The 15,711-nt window shown below is 40.2% G+C and overlaps 1 protein-coding gene across 2 annotated transcripts in view; it reads right to left on the reverse strand.

Moving 5' to 3' along the window:
- Positions 1-3,496: 3,496 nt before the first annotated feature.
- GRID2 (glutamate ionotropic receptor delta type subunit 2) overlaps positions 3,497-15,711 on the reverse strand; it is a 764,624-nt gene continuing 752,409 nt past the window's right edge. For both annotated transcript variants that reach the window (XM_074147380.1, XM_074147378.1), the window contains 2 exons: positions 8,002-8,242; positions 3,497-3,919 (listed from right to left, as the gene is read on the reverse strand). In XM_074147380.1, coding sequence (XP_074003481.1) covers positions 3,497-3,919; positions 8,002-8,242 — 664 coding nt within the window. The remainder of the gene's footprint in view (positions 3,920-8,001; positions 8,243-15,711) is intronic.

Consider the following 15,711-nt stretch of genomic DNA (forward strand, 5'->3'; position numbering starts at 1 on the left):
TCTAGAGACGTATGTTTGTGATCATCAGTGACAGGGACAATGCCTATATTAAAGTGAATGACTTATGATGCCAGCAGGATGGCACTTTCCAAGAGGTTATGATTAAGTTAGAGATCAGGAATAGCCTAAAACTAGGACCCTGATCATGCAAGCATCTTTGTGGCTAAGAGAACCCCTACTAGACACACTGTAATGTGCATAAGGGCTTGTAGGGTCTGTGCCTCAGTTTCCCTCAGTGATAATATGTAGAGTTTGTCTCTTGGCTCATTTTTATGAAATAATAAAAGCAGCCAGATTATAAAAGATTCTAGCATCCTGTTGCTAGGCATTTAGTGCCCACTGATGTACCGTATGCATTAGTGCATAGGTACCTTTAAATTTTAACCTCAAGTCACTTTCAATAATCTAACCTTCTTTAGACTTTTTTCTCTTATCTGGATTCATTTTATTTTAATGTAGCAATGAATTGAGGACTCCTTCCAATGTATTTTTGAAACCACAAAACGAAATCTCCTGAATGCCTAAGATTAATAGAAAATTGTAGGAGGTCAAAAATACTATTCAGTGAAAGAAATATACTGAATGTAAAAAGCCAGTAGGAAAAATTTGGATGCTGCAAGTTAAAGCATCATGACTGATATTCTTGCAGCACATCCTGCATGACTTACTAATGACTAGGCCATTAAGTTTAACATGTTAATGAAACTTGGGGATTGAGAAGGCCATAATGAAATACAGGCGAAATTCTCTCACACTAATACTTCTGTCAAATCTAAAGGTAGTATACGTCCAATACCAGAGCAACCTAACTTTTGTGCAAATAAAGATGGCAGAATGTGATTCTATAAAAATAATGACCATGTTCCAAGAAAATTCCTAGATGATACTAAAAATCATGGAAGTGGGATGCATGCAGTATTTCTACAAATCATATCCCTTAGACGTCAGTGCCAATGAACTCTAAAAATCATTCTCCAAAATTCTGTCTAGATATGTGTCATGGTTTTGCTTCAAACCAGGACAATATGTTTTCTGAAATCTAAGTCTGACACTGATAAACATAGTGAACCTTGGTGGTTTCCACGGATGCTCTACACTCAGCTGACTCACGGCAGCGTGATGAGCTCATCCCATCCGTGGGCTAAATCCCCTTCAGTAGTGGCGTGGCAAAAATGTTCACAAGTGGACACTTCGCTGCAGACCGAAAATCCCACAGCACTCACTCAGCAGTTAAACAAGAGGAAACGCAAGTTTAGAAAACAATTTTATTAGACAAATTATTTAGACAAATTATACACAGAAAGCTCTGCCACTTGTAACTGAGGCCTTCAAAAAGTGTTTTGTATATCTGTATAATAGGCAACACATCAAAATAGGCCTATTTTAAATATTGTACATGGTTAACAGGTTTTTTTAATAGCTAAAATCACTGCAACATCTGGTATGTCCCTACATAGCTTGTTTGAAAGAAATTTTCTTTTTTTTTTTTTTTTATTTTACTCAGAAGTGTGGATGAGCTCATGAATGTTACAAGGAGGCAGCAAGTTGTGCATGCTTTTAGACACTTGCTACCCTGGAAACAAAATGGCCTTTTGCACGATAAGAATTTGTTCTGCCTTACACAGTAGACAATATTTGAAGATTTAGTACAAAAAACAGTGACAGTACAAGATGCTCCCCCAGAACAGAATTAGCATCAAAATAGAATAGATCTGAAGAATATACCTTTTAATTTATCCTAAAGCAAATCACATAGGCTGATTCCTATTAATTCTAGCCAAAGAATGAGTTAGGTTAAAATAAGTGTATGGTTGCATTAAAAACAAAACCAAACCAAAAACCTCACAAGATAAACTGCTTGCTTTCTACTTAACCGCATTTTTAGTTTTAAGGATTACAAATTGAAAGCTCTTCCTACGTTTCTAATAGGTAACAGTGTTACTTTAAAAAGCTGGTGCCAAAGTGGGCACTGGTTTTGCTCTCACTGCTGTTCTTTCTCTTGTTCTATACAGTTGGCACTAATGTAAAAAATGCATAGCTCCTCTAAATCTAACTTAACATATAAAGGGTTAAAATGAGTGTCTGTTCATTTTTTTTTTTCCTTAGAATAACACATGATCATAATTAAGGCCACATCCGTATTTCTCGAGGGCTTTTTTTTCCTCTACTAACACCATTATTGTATTGATCAACTGTACTGATTTGGAAAATAATTTATTGACCTTTGATCTACGTTTAAACTTCTCTAGAGCTATATTAGTTGTTCATGAATGTGGTATACCTACGAGAGAGTTCCATTTGTCTAATTAATTAAAAGTAAAATTATCAAGGTTAGCCTTATAGAATGCTCAATAGCCAATGCAAAACCTAACCAAAGGAGTTACATCTAGGTACAAACATTAAATTGCCCTGGATGTTCTAATAAAAAAGTATAAAATATGCTCTGTTGGCAAACGATGCAAGTCAGAATAACATTAAAGCAACCTGTCTTTTCTAAATGAAAAGACCCCCTGCACTGTACATCTTTCCTGTATACAACACATTTTTACTAAAGCTTTATTAAATGGATTGCAATAGCAACGGCTGCCATTTTATAGCTATATATACATGTATATATATATACATACGTGTGTGTATATATGTATATATATATGTATGAGATACTAATTTATTTAACACAACAGAGGCTTCTGCCATATGATACAGTTTACTGTACATAAGAAAAACTTTTAACACTGTACAATCACATAAAGGTCATATGCACTGTTGCAGTGCAAAAGTAGATTTAACTGTAGTCTTTACTGGCATAGTAATGGCTTTTTGTAATCTTACAAAATTGCATTCTTGTATTACGGGGCCTGAATGATCTTTAAACTTCACTTGTTTTGCTTTCATTTTTTTCAGTTTTTTTTAATTTTTGCCTTTTTTTTTAATTTTTCAGTTTTTTAAACTGCAGGGTTTGCCTTTGGTCCACAGTTAAAAGGACACAGCAGTGGAGCACTGACTGGATGCAGCAGAATACATGAAAAGGACTTAAGTTATTGCAATTATAGTAAAAAAAGGCGGTGTGCGAGGAGGAGCAAATGCCCTTCTGTAAAGTAATCCTCAGGGTTTTTCTATGCATGAATTGCTGCACGTTTCCTATATTTAAAGTATATGAAAAGCCTCAAGTAACCAAAACCTAACATGGTGATAAACGAAGAATAAGTGATTCAAGTAGTAAAGAGAATAAGGGGAGACAGAGGAGACCAGACTGAGAAAGCAGAGAAGAGAAGGAGGAAGAGTTGTTACTAATAATCCTGATTCTTAAATAAAATTTAAAAAAAGGAAAAAAAATCCGAACAGAAAATAACTCCCAAACAAACTAAAACAAACCTCAGAACCAAAAGATACGGAAAAGAAAAGAGGTTACATCCATGTTAGTCCCACAATATTACAGCTGCTCCTTGCAAAGGGAGTCCTAAAAAAGAAACAGTGAAGAAACTTGGTCTGATGCTCAGATAGAGGTGCCTCGGTCTGGGTCGCTACCGATATTCAGCCCCAGAGTAGGAGTTGGTTGGTAAGGGATAGATGACATGGTTTTGATGGGGCTTCTGAAAAAGCCACCGTTGGGTGCCCTGTGCCTGAAAGGGCCAGTTCGGTGCTCGGGCACACTGCCGAAGGAGAAACCTGAAGCGGCTTTAGCAGACAGCGTGCGGCTCAGAGTCTGGATCTGTTCTGGTATGAAGGTGGTTGTGGTGATGTGAGTGTTTCTGAAGTCACTGATTTGCTCCAGTGCCTGACGTGTGGGTAAAGTGTCAATGTCCAGCGGGGTCAAGTCAATCGAAGAGGTGGAGAACTGTTTATGGGGACTGTCGTCGTCTGTGCAGAGGCTATTCACGCGCCTGTGGAGGTGCTCCAGGTCGATCTCCTTGTCATCCTGGGAAATGAGAAAAACAAGAGGCACTGCTCACCATCGCTGTTTGTGCTGTGTTGAAGCTTCACAGTGCGATCAGAACTGCTTGGGAAGCACAACGTGCAATTAACTACATCTGGCTGTTGGCTGATGGCATTTCTGAGTGTCACCACCAAACACCTCCCTCGCCTGAAGCTCGGTGGGGCAAGCCAAATGGAGGCAGATCCTTACACCACAGCTACCCTCAAACCCTGAATCCCAACAACAAATCTCCAAGTGCTACCGGTTGGTTTTTGTCAGGAAAAGCCAGGCTCGGAGCTAGGTGTGTTGGACTAGGAACAGCTGAATAGCAGTAAATTTTGTGCCATGAAAGCAAAGTGTAATCTCAAATGCCTGGGATGTTGCCAGTTCTTCAACTCTGCAATGAGGACTGAGTTTGAATGTCAACATGGGAGGCTCTGAGGGATCAGGCTGCCGTCTTTGTCATCCTCTCAGGGCTTAAGGAAGGGCTAAAAACACCTCAGGTAGCCTTTTGCTTTTATAATATAAATTCCGGCACAGAAAAGCTGAACTTCCAGACAAAAATCCAAGCACTGGTGACTCGCTGACATCACACAGAAAGGAGTGCACTGGGCAATTTCAAATTACGATGCCAAAAGAGGGATTCATCCTCCCCTTACCTACAAAGAAGCAATTCCATTGATTCTGATGGAATTACACTCTTGTGGGTGAGAACAGACAGGTGACCTGGGGTATTTATTATAATATATCATCCCTCCTCTTACCTCTGTCCCTTTTCCTTCTTAAATCTCTCCTCCCAAAGAACTCAGTTAAACAGGTTTGTTTGTTATAATCAAGAATTTAAATGCATGGAAGTTAAAAAAAGAGGAGAAAGTCCTGGGTGACACAATAAATCACCTGTATTGTACATAGATATTTCTACTGAACTGCAAAGCTTAATTCAAAGCAACATTAAATATACACGTACAGGGGTATTCCCTCAGTCTAGGTAGTGCAGCTCATTCAGAACAAAAATTGATTTCAACTAACCTTAAAATTTACCTTAATCTCTGTGAAATCTACTGGCTCTTCCAGGCCACTAGAAATATCTCACACTCTAGGACCTCACAGAGGATAATTAGGCAGCCGATAGATGTGCACTGATGACTTCCAGCCTTGATTACTGCAATTCAATGACTGGCTTGATCCAGAGCTCCCTGAATCAATGGCAAAACTCCTAGTATACCGAATGGGCTTGAGATCCCTCCTTTGTCTAGGAATGAAGTCAAGCACTCTGAAAAAGTCCACACCTAGAACAAACTGTAGGAGTTCATCTACTTAGCAAAACGGATCACTGAATATTTGCACTGGTACCACGCCGAACACAGAGCCTGACTGGAAGGAGGCTGAGACTAGCTCCCCTCCAGGATTTTACCCTCCGAGGGCAGGGACAGGGGGACGAACCGGGGGAAAAGGGGCAGGGAACAGGGCATCAGGGATCTCCCAGGGACTGGACGATCGCTGACCTCAGAGGCTTTGGTTCGGGCTCATCACGGGAGGGAAAAAATGCAGTGCTCATTTTTCGGACTTAGCTTTCTGTCTATAGTTTATTCACATGTGGACATAGACATGGATGCACATAACAACCACACAGGTGACACCAAAACCAAACGCATTCACCAAACGCTCTCTCCTAAAAACTTTGGAGCTGCATATGGATGCAGGAGAACTGGGGCCACATCAGAAGCTAAAGAAATATACAGAGGCTCTATTAGCGTGTGCAAGTCATGACTATGTCTCTGAGGGACAGTCCTAAACATTTTTCCTTTTTTTTTTGTTTGTTTTTTTTGTTTGTTTGTTTTGGGGGTTTTGTTTGTTTGTTTTTAATTTTGAAAAAAAAAACATACAAACACCTTTTAATTTAAAGTGCCAATCAAGAAAGGATTGGAATTTCATCACTTCTGAGCCTCTATAAGTTACTCAAAATACTCCTCTTTCTTCTCTTACAGAGATGCATTTGGGGCTAGGGTCAGACCAGTGAAAATATAGAAGTGGTGATATTGTCCCATGCTTAGCCCACAACCCAATCTCCACCCAATCGATACACCAAAATGAGACCCACTCACAGTAAGATTGTGCATATCTCCATAATATGATCTTTCCTCTTCTCTCTTGTGTGATCAGTAGTGAAATATTCAGCAGTTTTCACATTTAAATTATCATCAGGCTTCAGAGTCAACATCCCATTGAGATTACTGGGGCGGTTCATACTTCTCTCAGAGCTACCGTTTAAGGCTGTCTGCAGACTCAGGCAGACATCATTGAATGGATAACTTCTGGTACGCAACTGAAATGTTATCTTCGCAACCATAAGACAATTTTTTTTCAGTATAAATGCTTGCATTCTGGAGCACAAGATGGCAGCCACCAGGAAAAAGGGTTGGCTTGCTGACCACAAACTGGCCCAATCTGACCCCCGACTCTGGACTAGTGGCCTGGAAGAGCCAATGGATTTCATGGAAGCTAAAATGAATTTTAAGAAAGTTAGTTAAGATGTATTTCTTTGCTGAATGACCCCCACATCCAGAATAGTGGGGACATTCAGCACATACGTCCACGATAAACTCAATTTTGAGCCAAGCTTTTCAATTTAGTGTTGAGATGCAATTTTAAATGCTAAGCTAATGACCACGTAACAAAGATCAAGGAGGCCAAATTATACCATTTGTGGAAAGTATACACATGAATTTCTCTGCATTTGAAAATTGAAATTGGAAATTTTGTAGTTATACAAAAAAATCCATGTTATTTTTTTCTTTTCATTTGTTATTTATTTTTATGTTTTGCACCAGATAAATATGAAGTATGAAGTTCTGAAAGTTTGGGTAAACAACAATCAAGTAAATTTTAGTTTTTTAAAATAATTTACCCATTGAAACTATACAGTTTCCATTCCTGAGAAACCCAATTTAAAGACTAGAGATTCTTTTTTTTCTTTTAATAATGGTCCGGTCCAGATCTTGAACAAAAAAAAAAAGCTTGGGAATTAAAACAGGCAAGAAAAGATTAAACGTATTCTAACATCAGTGCCAATGCTGTCTAATTAGGTAGTGTAATAAATCCTGCCTGATTACACAGCATTAGATTAGCAGAAATAAACACAATGGAGAAACTGCAGAGAAGGTGAGACCACTGCACACAAATTAACAGCAATACCCCACAAGCTACACAGATGTGTCTAAGCTACACAGACAGAAAAGCTATAATTGATAGTGCTACATTAAAGCTCACATTTAGGTTCAGCTTTGGGCATCGTTGCCAAGTACATTTTAATAAATTCTTTTTTTTTTTTTTCCCTAATGTTTTTCTAGTATTTTGTAGAGCTAAAGAATTAATTATGAAGGCAAGAAATTTGTTATAGGACCGCATAAGGCTCAGATGGCTGGTAGAGGGACAGGTGGATTGCCACGGAAAAAAAAGCATTACACATGCGGGTGTAGAAGCAAACACCTGCTTCTGAAACAAGTCTGTAGTAGATTTCGGAAATAAGTCTGGCCTGAATCTGAAAGATCTAATGTAATTCCCTGGACTTTAGATTAAACAAGAACCAAAGTTCATGGATGTCTCAAGAGGTCAATGTTTCTGAAAACGGGAACAAGCTTATTTAAGAAGCTAACCGTTGATTAAGGGTCTAAAGTTTGCAAATCTATTTTGAAAGACTCAGCCACTGAGCTTAGGGGATATATTTTTCAAGAAGAAGCCAAGAAACCTTTGAACTTACTGGTGAGAATTAGCTCTCACCAGTGTGAATAATGAACTAAATATTGATGTATTAATAATGTACTATTCTACAAGTAACAGTTGTATTTTACTCAGAATAATCGCATATTTATACATCATCAATATATTGTTTTTTGTTTCATTCAAGCTTTCCTAGAAATAATAGATAAAGAGATTTTTTGAGGAACAACATTTACCTTAAAAAAATCAGCAAGATAAGGAAATTTTTCTGAATTTGATTCCCCACCCTCTCTAATCCTATAAGGTCAAGGCAGCAATCTTTAGGGTGCTTGAAAATTCCCCAGGAGAAATGGAGGGTCTAATACCTCTTTTGATGGAACCCGGGAGCCTTTCCTTTTATTCCACCACGTTTCCAACATTGCAATGAAACAGGATAGGACAATCCCAGCAGCGAGGATGCAGAAAACACCTGCAAAACTTTTTATGTCCAGGGCACCTCCTTTCTGTTTGGTATCCACAGATGAGTATAGATCACATTGACCATTCTTCGGCCACCACTTATGCTTCAGTATGTCCATGTCGCCATTCTGTTGCAGCTCCAAAATCCTTGAGGAGAAAGCAGAGAGTAAGGGGTTACAGTGGGGCAGCGGAGGTGGCACCTGAAAGCATGGGGCTGTAATCCGACTGTTTGCAATCTTCCCATGTATCTCGGAAAGCCAAGCAGCTGATGAGTCCAGACAGACTGATTTAGCTGGAAAAGACAAGCCAGAATAGGGGGTTGCCTGTAAGACTAAGCATATCCTCAGTCTATGCTGCACTCTAGATACAGGAAAGCACATACAAGTCTCTCTTTCCTTCTTTTAAGACCCTTAATGAAAATGCTTTACTTTTACATATTTTTTTAAAGGTGTATTAGGTATACAGTAAATACGGTATTTTCTTAACTGCTTTTACTACAGACTATGTCCATTGACTTTTGTAGTGCATTAGGTATTTGACAATATATATTTTGCATTTTAATAAAAAAAAAAAACCAAAACCACCAGCTCAGATGTACCACAGGATACACGTTACCTTACTGTAAACTGATCTTTATCAGTTTGCCTGGTCGCTGCTGTGGAGAGAGAGCAGAACTGTAGCAGTTACAGTCAGTAAAGACCTAAACTGGTCTTGCTCAACGGGAGTGTGTGACCAGCTGGTAAACGTTTTCCACAGGAAGGTTCTTTGCTGCAGAATTCACTTGTCCATGAACTTATGTACCCAGATCACTGCTAAAGATCTACCGGGCAGCTTGCAAGGCCAGCATATTTAGCTAGACTTCCTATGGGATAAACAGTTTGAGAAATGAGAATTTTGTTTGGAAGAAGATTTTCATATATAGTTAATTTATTTCTGAGGAGAGTGTTTTGTTTTTTCTGTTGTTGTTTTTTTTTTTTTTTTTTTTTTAGAAATATCCAGAAGTGACTAGAGTAGCAGCCGGGTGCATCTGGTTACCCAAAATAAAAAATTCAACGATTACACTTAAAAAGAATAAATGTTTTCCTTCATGTAATAAATTTGTTTTTCATTTCAGCACTGGAAGGCAAACAATTACTTGTGCAATCATTTGACACAGCATGCAAAAAAATCCAAGTGCACACAAACCCGTAGAGGTCTGGGATGTTGCTATCAGAGACTGTACTGCATTGAAGGGGGAAGAAAAGCTGTCCCACTGACTCAGGGCTACCATAACAACTACATGCAGTGGTCTACCGCAACCTCGGGAAAAATACAGTATTATGAAGGGAAATTTGAATGTACCTCAGAAGCATAGGGGAACTGCTCTATACAGCTGAAGGAGCTGGGGTTGTTCAGCCTGGAGAAAAGGAGGCTGAGGGGAGACCTTATCGCTCTCTGCAACTACCTGAGAGTGTAGCGAGGTGGGGGTCAGTTTCTTCTTCCCAGTCGCAAGTGATAGGACAAGAGAAAACGGCATCAAGTTGCACCAGGGGAGGTTTAGATTGGATTAGAAAAAATTTCTTCACCGAAAGGATTATCAAACAGGCTGCCCAGGGAAGTGGTGGAATCACCATCCCTGGATATATTTAAAAGATGGGTAGATGTGATGCTTAGGGACATGGTTTAGTGGTGGTTTTGACAGTGTTAGGTTAGTGGTTGGACTCGATGACCTTGAAGGTCCCTTCCAACCTAGACAATTCTATGATCTCTAATGCCACTTGAACACATAGCCATGTCAATGAAGCCACTAAATTTTCTATGACACATCCAAACAACCCTATACTTATGTTGCGGTCCTACCAGGAATAGGAGACTTCATGCAGCCATCAGTGGCTTAAACCCCAGCACAGTTCTGGAGTGAGTTTCTACTTCCTACCTGGTAGTACATCCCATGGCTGAGATCCTGACCTGTTCAGAAGGTAACTGCTTGTCCACCTCTGTGCTGTACCAAGGGAACAGCACCCTTGAGGAACAGATTGCAGGTGATACATGTACATTTGGAGATCCCAGAATCACCTTGTTTACATAGCTTTGTGTTTATAAGAAGTGGGACAAATTCTGTGCAATGCCTGCTGACAGTGCATCACTGAAGGTCTAGCCCTGGAGAATGGTGAACAAGGTGAGAGTTGCCTGGGTCATATTTTGAATTTTCCCAAACCGAATGCCACCTTAGAGAAGCTCCATCCCAAAGCTTCCTGAGGAGGCAGGGATAAGTCAAATATGGGAGTAGTCTCTGTTCTATTGCAAGAGACAGAATAGCTGTTATCAGATATCCCTGTTCAGAGGAGCTTTGGAGGCACAAGGATCACATGCACAATTGCTGTCATTGCTGCCTGCAGCTGCCTATTGGGAACACGTAGAGAAGCTGGAGCCAGACCCAGTGACAGGAAGAGATGCAGCTAGGACAAACTGGAACATGGGCAATTCCGACTAGGGAATTGCTAGAAGGAAAATGGGAGTGGTCAAACACTAGAACAAAGAATTTGCGTCATCTTCATCCCTGGCAATACTCAAAGGCCCACTGGGCAAGGCCCAGAGCAACTTGACCTAACTGAACCTGCTTTGAGGCTCCTCCTGCTGGGCTGGAGACCTCCGCAGGTCCTTTCCCACCATAATTACAGCTTTGATACTGCAAACACAGTCCATATGCTACTCTCTATCACGGCATACAGTGCTTACAGATATAACTCACCCTAATTCTGGCTCTTGCCAGCCTAGGATCCTGCATTAGGCCTTATGTGAGTCTTTTGGCCCAAATATTCCAGTCTGTCAGGTTAGCAGGAGCAGCAGATAGCCTAAACAGAACCCTTTTGTATAAGTTCTTGTGGAGTAATAGAAGATTAATTTTCAATGCCCCACCCAAACATTTGGCATATGTGTTTTTATATTTAGGAATTACCGTACAATCTACACAAGGCAGTAGCAGAACAGCATTGCAGGGCTTATTTCTTCTAGCAGCAGCTCTAATCCCTGAGTAGGGCTGTTTTCTCTCTTTTATTCAGTCAGTAATAGAATGAACCATCCAAATGATTGCTCTATCCTCATTAATTAAATGATTCTTCACTTGTCAGTGTAATTCCTGATTATACAAGACATCTTTTCAACAATAGGCATTTGCATAAAGGCACTCTGTTCCTTAACAGAGATTTATTCCTAATTGTACTACTGCTAATTATTGGCAATTTTCTTTATGGATGTAACATATAAGTTCAATTATTTAAAGGAAAACATAAGAAAGAAGCAGAAACCCGGGATAGTAATTGCATCATTACATGAAAAAGCTTGAGAAATGGAAAGCTTATAACGAAGCCTTGTAAAACTGTAGCTGAAAACAGCTGTTGAGAGATAAAATACGTATCAAGAGAAATTATAAGAGCATGAATATCTATCTATGTTAACTTCATACAGAGAAAAAGGGAGATGCCACTTCTATTAGACTTAGTAAACGCTTCATTTCTGAATTCACCTGTTTGTGGAATCAAAGTACTAGTTAGCATATGGAGAAGATTTAACACTACCAACCTGTCCCTAGCTATGAAAATTCCTATTTTTGTAGCACATTTTCAGAAATGAAAATTGTACTTTTATTGAAATTCCATGAGAAACATCATGAGGAAGGAAGGTTTCCTGCAAGCGTGCACGGCATGTAGGCACTGCGATACTTGTGTGCCGCAGGAGCTTCCCACACGATGGCACTCTTTCCATAAAAATATGTGCTTTTGCTGCAGTTCCTGCTGGGTGCCCTTATCCAATCTAATCATACCTGTTGGGTGGCAGATACTACAATCAGTTTTATATTTGATTTTCAAATTTAATAAATTACTAAAGTAATAATGCATTAACTAAATGCTCGGAATGGTAATGATGCACTAACTGCTATAATTCCAGCAAGTGCCTTTTCTCACAAGTCCCAGATTTTTACAACTGAACTTTTCCTCAACAGTCTCGGCTCCTTTGAGCCTGCTGTATTGGCATGGAGCAGTATTACAACACGTAAGCCAGTAGTAAGAGTGGTGGCAAGTAGGCTGCATGAGCTCCTACTGTTTTGAAATACCATAGTCTTAAAAAGCTTACAAAATATTGAAACATATAGTGAAATAATCTGATTTGTTTGAAAAACATGACCTTTAAAACTTGCTTATGGATAGAGCGTGGGTCTTAATAAATTCTTCTCTAGCAGGCAAACTGTTACAGTACCATTTTTCAAGGCAATGACCTGAAGTTAAGCTGCACAAAAGCAGATGTCTGCATGTACTTTAACTAATTTGGCCCTGAATTCACAGTGCCTAGTGATTTCTAGTGGATAAAAACACAGAAAACTAAACTGCCTGTGGTTTCCAAATCTGACAGTGATGTGAACAAATCCTGCTGGATCAATAGGAATAGGGCTGGATTCAACTCGGTAACTACATACTTTGCTGCTGGCTGTGAAATGTAATTACTCCTGCAAAATGCCCACAGATAAAACACCCCAATTTATTATGATAGCAAGGTGTCACAAATGTTACAAAATTGAGGCATCTGTGACAACACTGTTTTTATGGTATCAGTAGCAAGCAAGAGACATGACAGGGGGTTTACAATGAGACCAGAAGTGCCAATGCATGGTCCGAGATGTCAAAGGTTACTGACTATCAGCTTCCTGCGCCAGGAACAGGTTATCCAGAGGGATCATTTCACCACTGGCATTGACAAGGAAGAGGAGATGAGGTGCCAATCTGACTCTAAGTCTCCAGGGTCAGGCTGCTGCAGAGAGGAGGTGCTCACAGCCGTGCAGTGAGTGCTCACTATCAAAAGTGGGAGAAAAAAGTAATTTTTTTTTTTTTTTTAAAAAAAGCTATTTGTGTACCTCAGCAGGCTGTGCCTTGGGGGTCTTCAACCAAGGTCCCAGCCCTTGCACTGGCTCCTGGGAAGCTCTCAGAGGTTGTGTTTGGGAGTGCTCGGTGCCTGCAGACAGGGCAAAGTGGTTAAAAGAGCTCAAGAAGCTTCTCCAGTGGCTAACCAAGAGTCAAACTCCTTGGGCAAAAGCTCCACACGGGAGCTTTTCTAACAAAAATCTGGTGCCAAGTCTTCACAGAGTTCGGTTCCCCTCTTGTAAAACAAGGTATAAAACTAAGCTGATTTGTGACCATCCTTCAGTTATCAAAACAGGTAGGAAGGAACCCACAAAGACTTTTTATGTTTGAGTGAAGTGACTGCCTAAGTCTTTCTTATTCACGGCAATAACTGCAGTGATGCCAACTCCTGTGGCATCTCCCTGAGCAGGTTTTAGGTTTTGGCAAAGCAGGCCCACCTCTCAGCAGCAGAGCAGCTTTCACAGGTGCCACCTGTGAGGCTGACTCTGGGCTTTGGTCCCAAAGAGGGATGGCCGCTGCCTGGCCTGGCTCGCTGCCTCCTGCCTGGGGAAGAGACAGGCCACTCATGGGGAGGGAAACAAGGAATAAGGATGGAGACAGGCAAGTAGAAGGTTCTTAGGGGTCCTTTTCACCTTCTGCCCTGCCAGCAGCACCTCATTTTCTCACTGAGACTTGATGAGTTTTCATTATTTTGACCTTATCCTTGGAGCCTTGTGATAGATGCACGTTGATGCTCAAAGCCTTGACTTGGATGCTATTCCCAGTGCCAACAAATATTGTCATTCCCCAGCTGCCCAACAAATAGCATTTGCATCATACTACAGCCATGGGCCATTACAGAGCTGCTGATGAGAGTGATGGATTTATCTGTATTCACCTCCAGGAGGGAAATATCCTGTCTTGCCCAAATGCACAGAATATAGAGATAAGGAATGGTCAGAAATAAAACTTGGAAGTGTTTATAGAGCTGGTGGGAAGGTGTTCATCCAGAAATGGCTGCTTGCCCGGCACCAGCTGCACTACCCAGCTAGCCATCCCTAGACCTAAGCCTAGAATTAAAAGGGGCACCGGATCATTCAAAAATACAGCCCAGAGATGGAGGAGGCATGGGAAGGTGTAGGGCGGAAGCACCTGCCCCGACACGAAAGAAAGAGGGGAGCAGTGCCAGTGCCTGCCCGCGAGTGGACAGAGGCGATGCTGGGAGAGCTTGCAAGATGAGCAAAGCACCTGGAGGTAGAAAGATCATTGCTATTCCAGTCCTTCCTTCAGCTACAGGTCTTGATATCTGTAAATAAAAATGCTGGTTTTGAAGAGCCTATTTTCTGTTTTTCCGTGTGTGTGGTTTTCTGTGGTTTTTGTTGTTGTTGTGGTTTTTTTCTTTTTCCTTAAGCCAGCATTTTAATGAGCTGCCAATCACAAGCTCCACAAGAGGAAATTTTTCACACCAGCCAAATGCAGCTTGGGCTGCCAGATTAGGCGAAGCTGCGCTCCCTCTCCACCCTTTCCTACCACTTAACCCAGCAAAAGAGTGCCCTTGGGTCCAGCTGAGAAGCCTGTTTTCTGGCAGGGACTCCAAACAGATTTAAATCCAACTAACTTGTGCCCCATGAGGATGGGCAGGTGGTTGCCTTCCGATCTGCCCTTCAGCAGCGCTCGGCATCACGCTGCTGTCGCTAGGAAGTCAGTGTGCGGAAACAAGGATAAATATCTCACTTCCTAGATATGATAGAAGCGGCAATAGTAAACCAGACCTGCTGTTCAGCATTAAGGATCTGCATATCAAACAATATTAAAAAAGAGAAAGCAGCTGACCTTCTCTTTTGCACAGCAATAAACCATTAGTTTTAGAAGATGCAGCACTCATGACTTGGATCCCATAAATTAGTATCACTTCATTCAAATTAGTGAACTTTTTACTTAAAACTGTTAAACTTAATGGACATTCCCTCTCAAATACTGATGGCTAAGCTTAAATGAAACAGCATCTGCGGTAACAAGAAATGAGACATTAATTATATTTATTACACAATTGTGGTGGAATTTATAAGGATGGCTCTATAATAGTTTTATTCCAGCTGCAGAGGTTTATCGAACAGTGACAATTCAGAAACCTACATAAAGAAAAATAATAAAATTATTCAAGCTCTTCTGCTCATTTTTAATATAGAAAAAAGTTGAAGTGAGCTTAACTGGCCTCTTATCACTCAGATCTCTCCTGCTCAGGAGAAAGCAGTGATAGAAGTATTAGTACCTATTATACTTATTTATAGGTACCTATAGGTACCTATTTATTAGTACCTATTTATGAATCCTAAATGACAAGAGAACATCTACAGAGAGTTGCGTAAGTATCAAGGACACTTATTTGGGTCAATTACTATTTAACCCAGGTTCAGTCTCAGATTTTTTTTTTGAAGAAAGTGACAAATTAAACAACAAAAGTTTTCATTAAGAATACACCAAAATGAAATACTAAAATGTTTGTCCTTTAAGGAAAAATATTTTTTTAAAAAAATAGATCATAAGGATAGCTGTAACTAATCTATTTAGACCATCTGCTGGCGTCCTATGAGAAGGAAAAATAAACAAACAAGGAGTTCACTGAACCTGACCTAGCACTGAATGAATATGCAAGCCTCATCTTCAGCTAAGAAGCAATTACATGAGAAATCAAATTACTAACATGATTAATCTTAAGAGTTGTGGTGACTAGTGAACTTT

This window comes from Numenius arquata, chromosome 5, assembly GCF_964106895.1.
Source record: "Numenius arquata chromosome 5, bNumArq3.hap1.1, whole genome shotgun sequence".
Lineage (NCBI taxonomy): Eukaryota > Metazoa > Chordata > Aves > Charadriiformes > Scolopacidae > Numenius > Numenius arquata.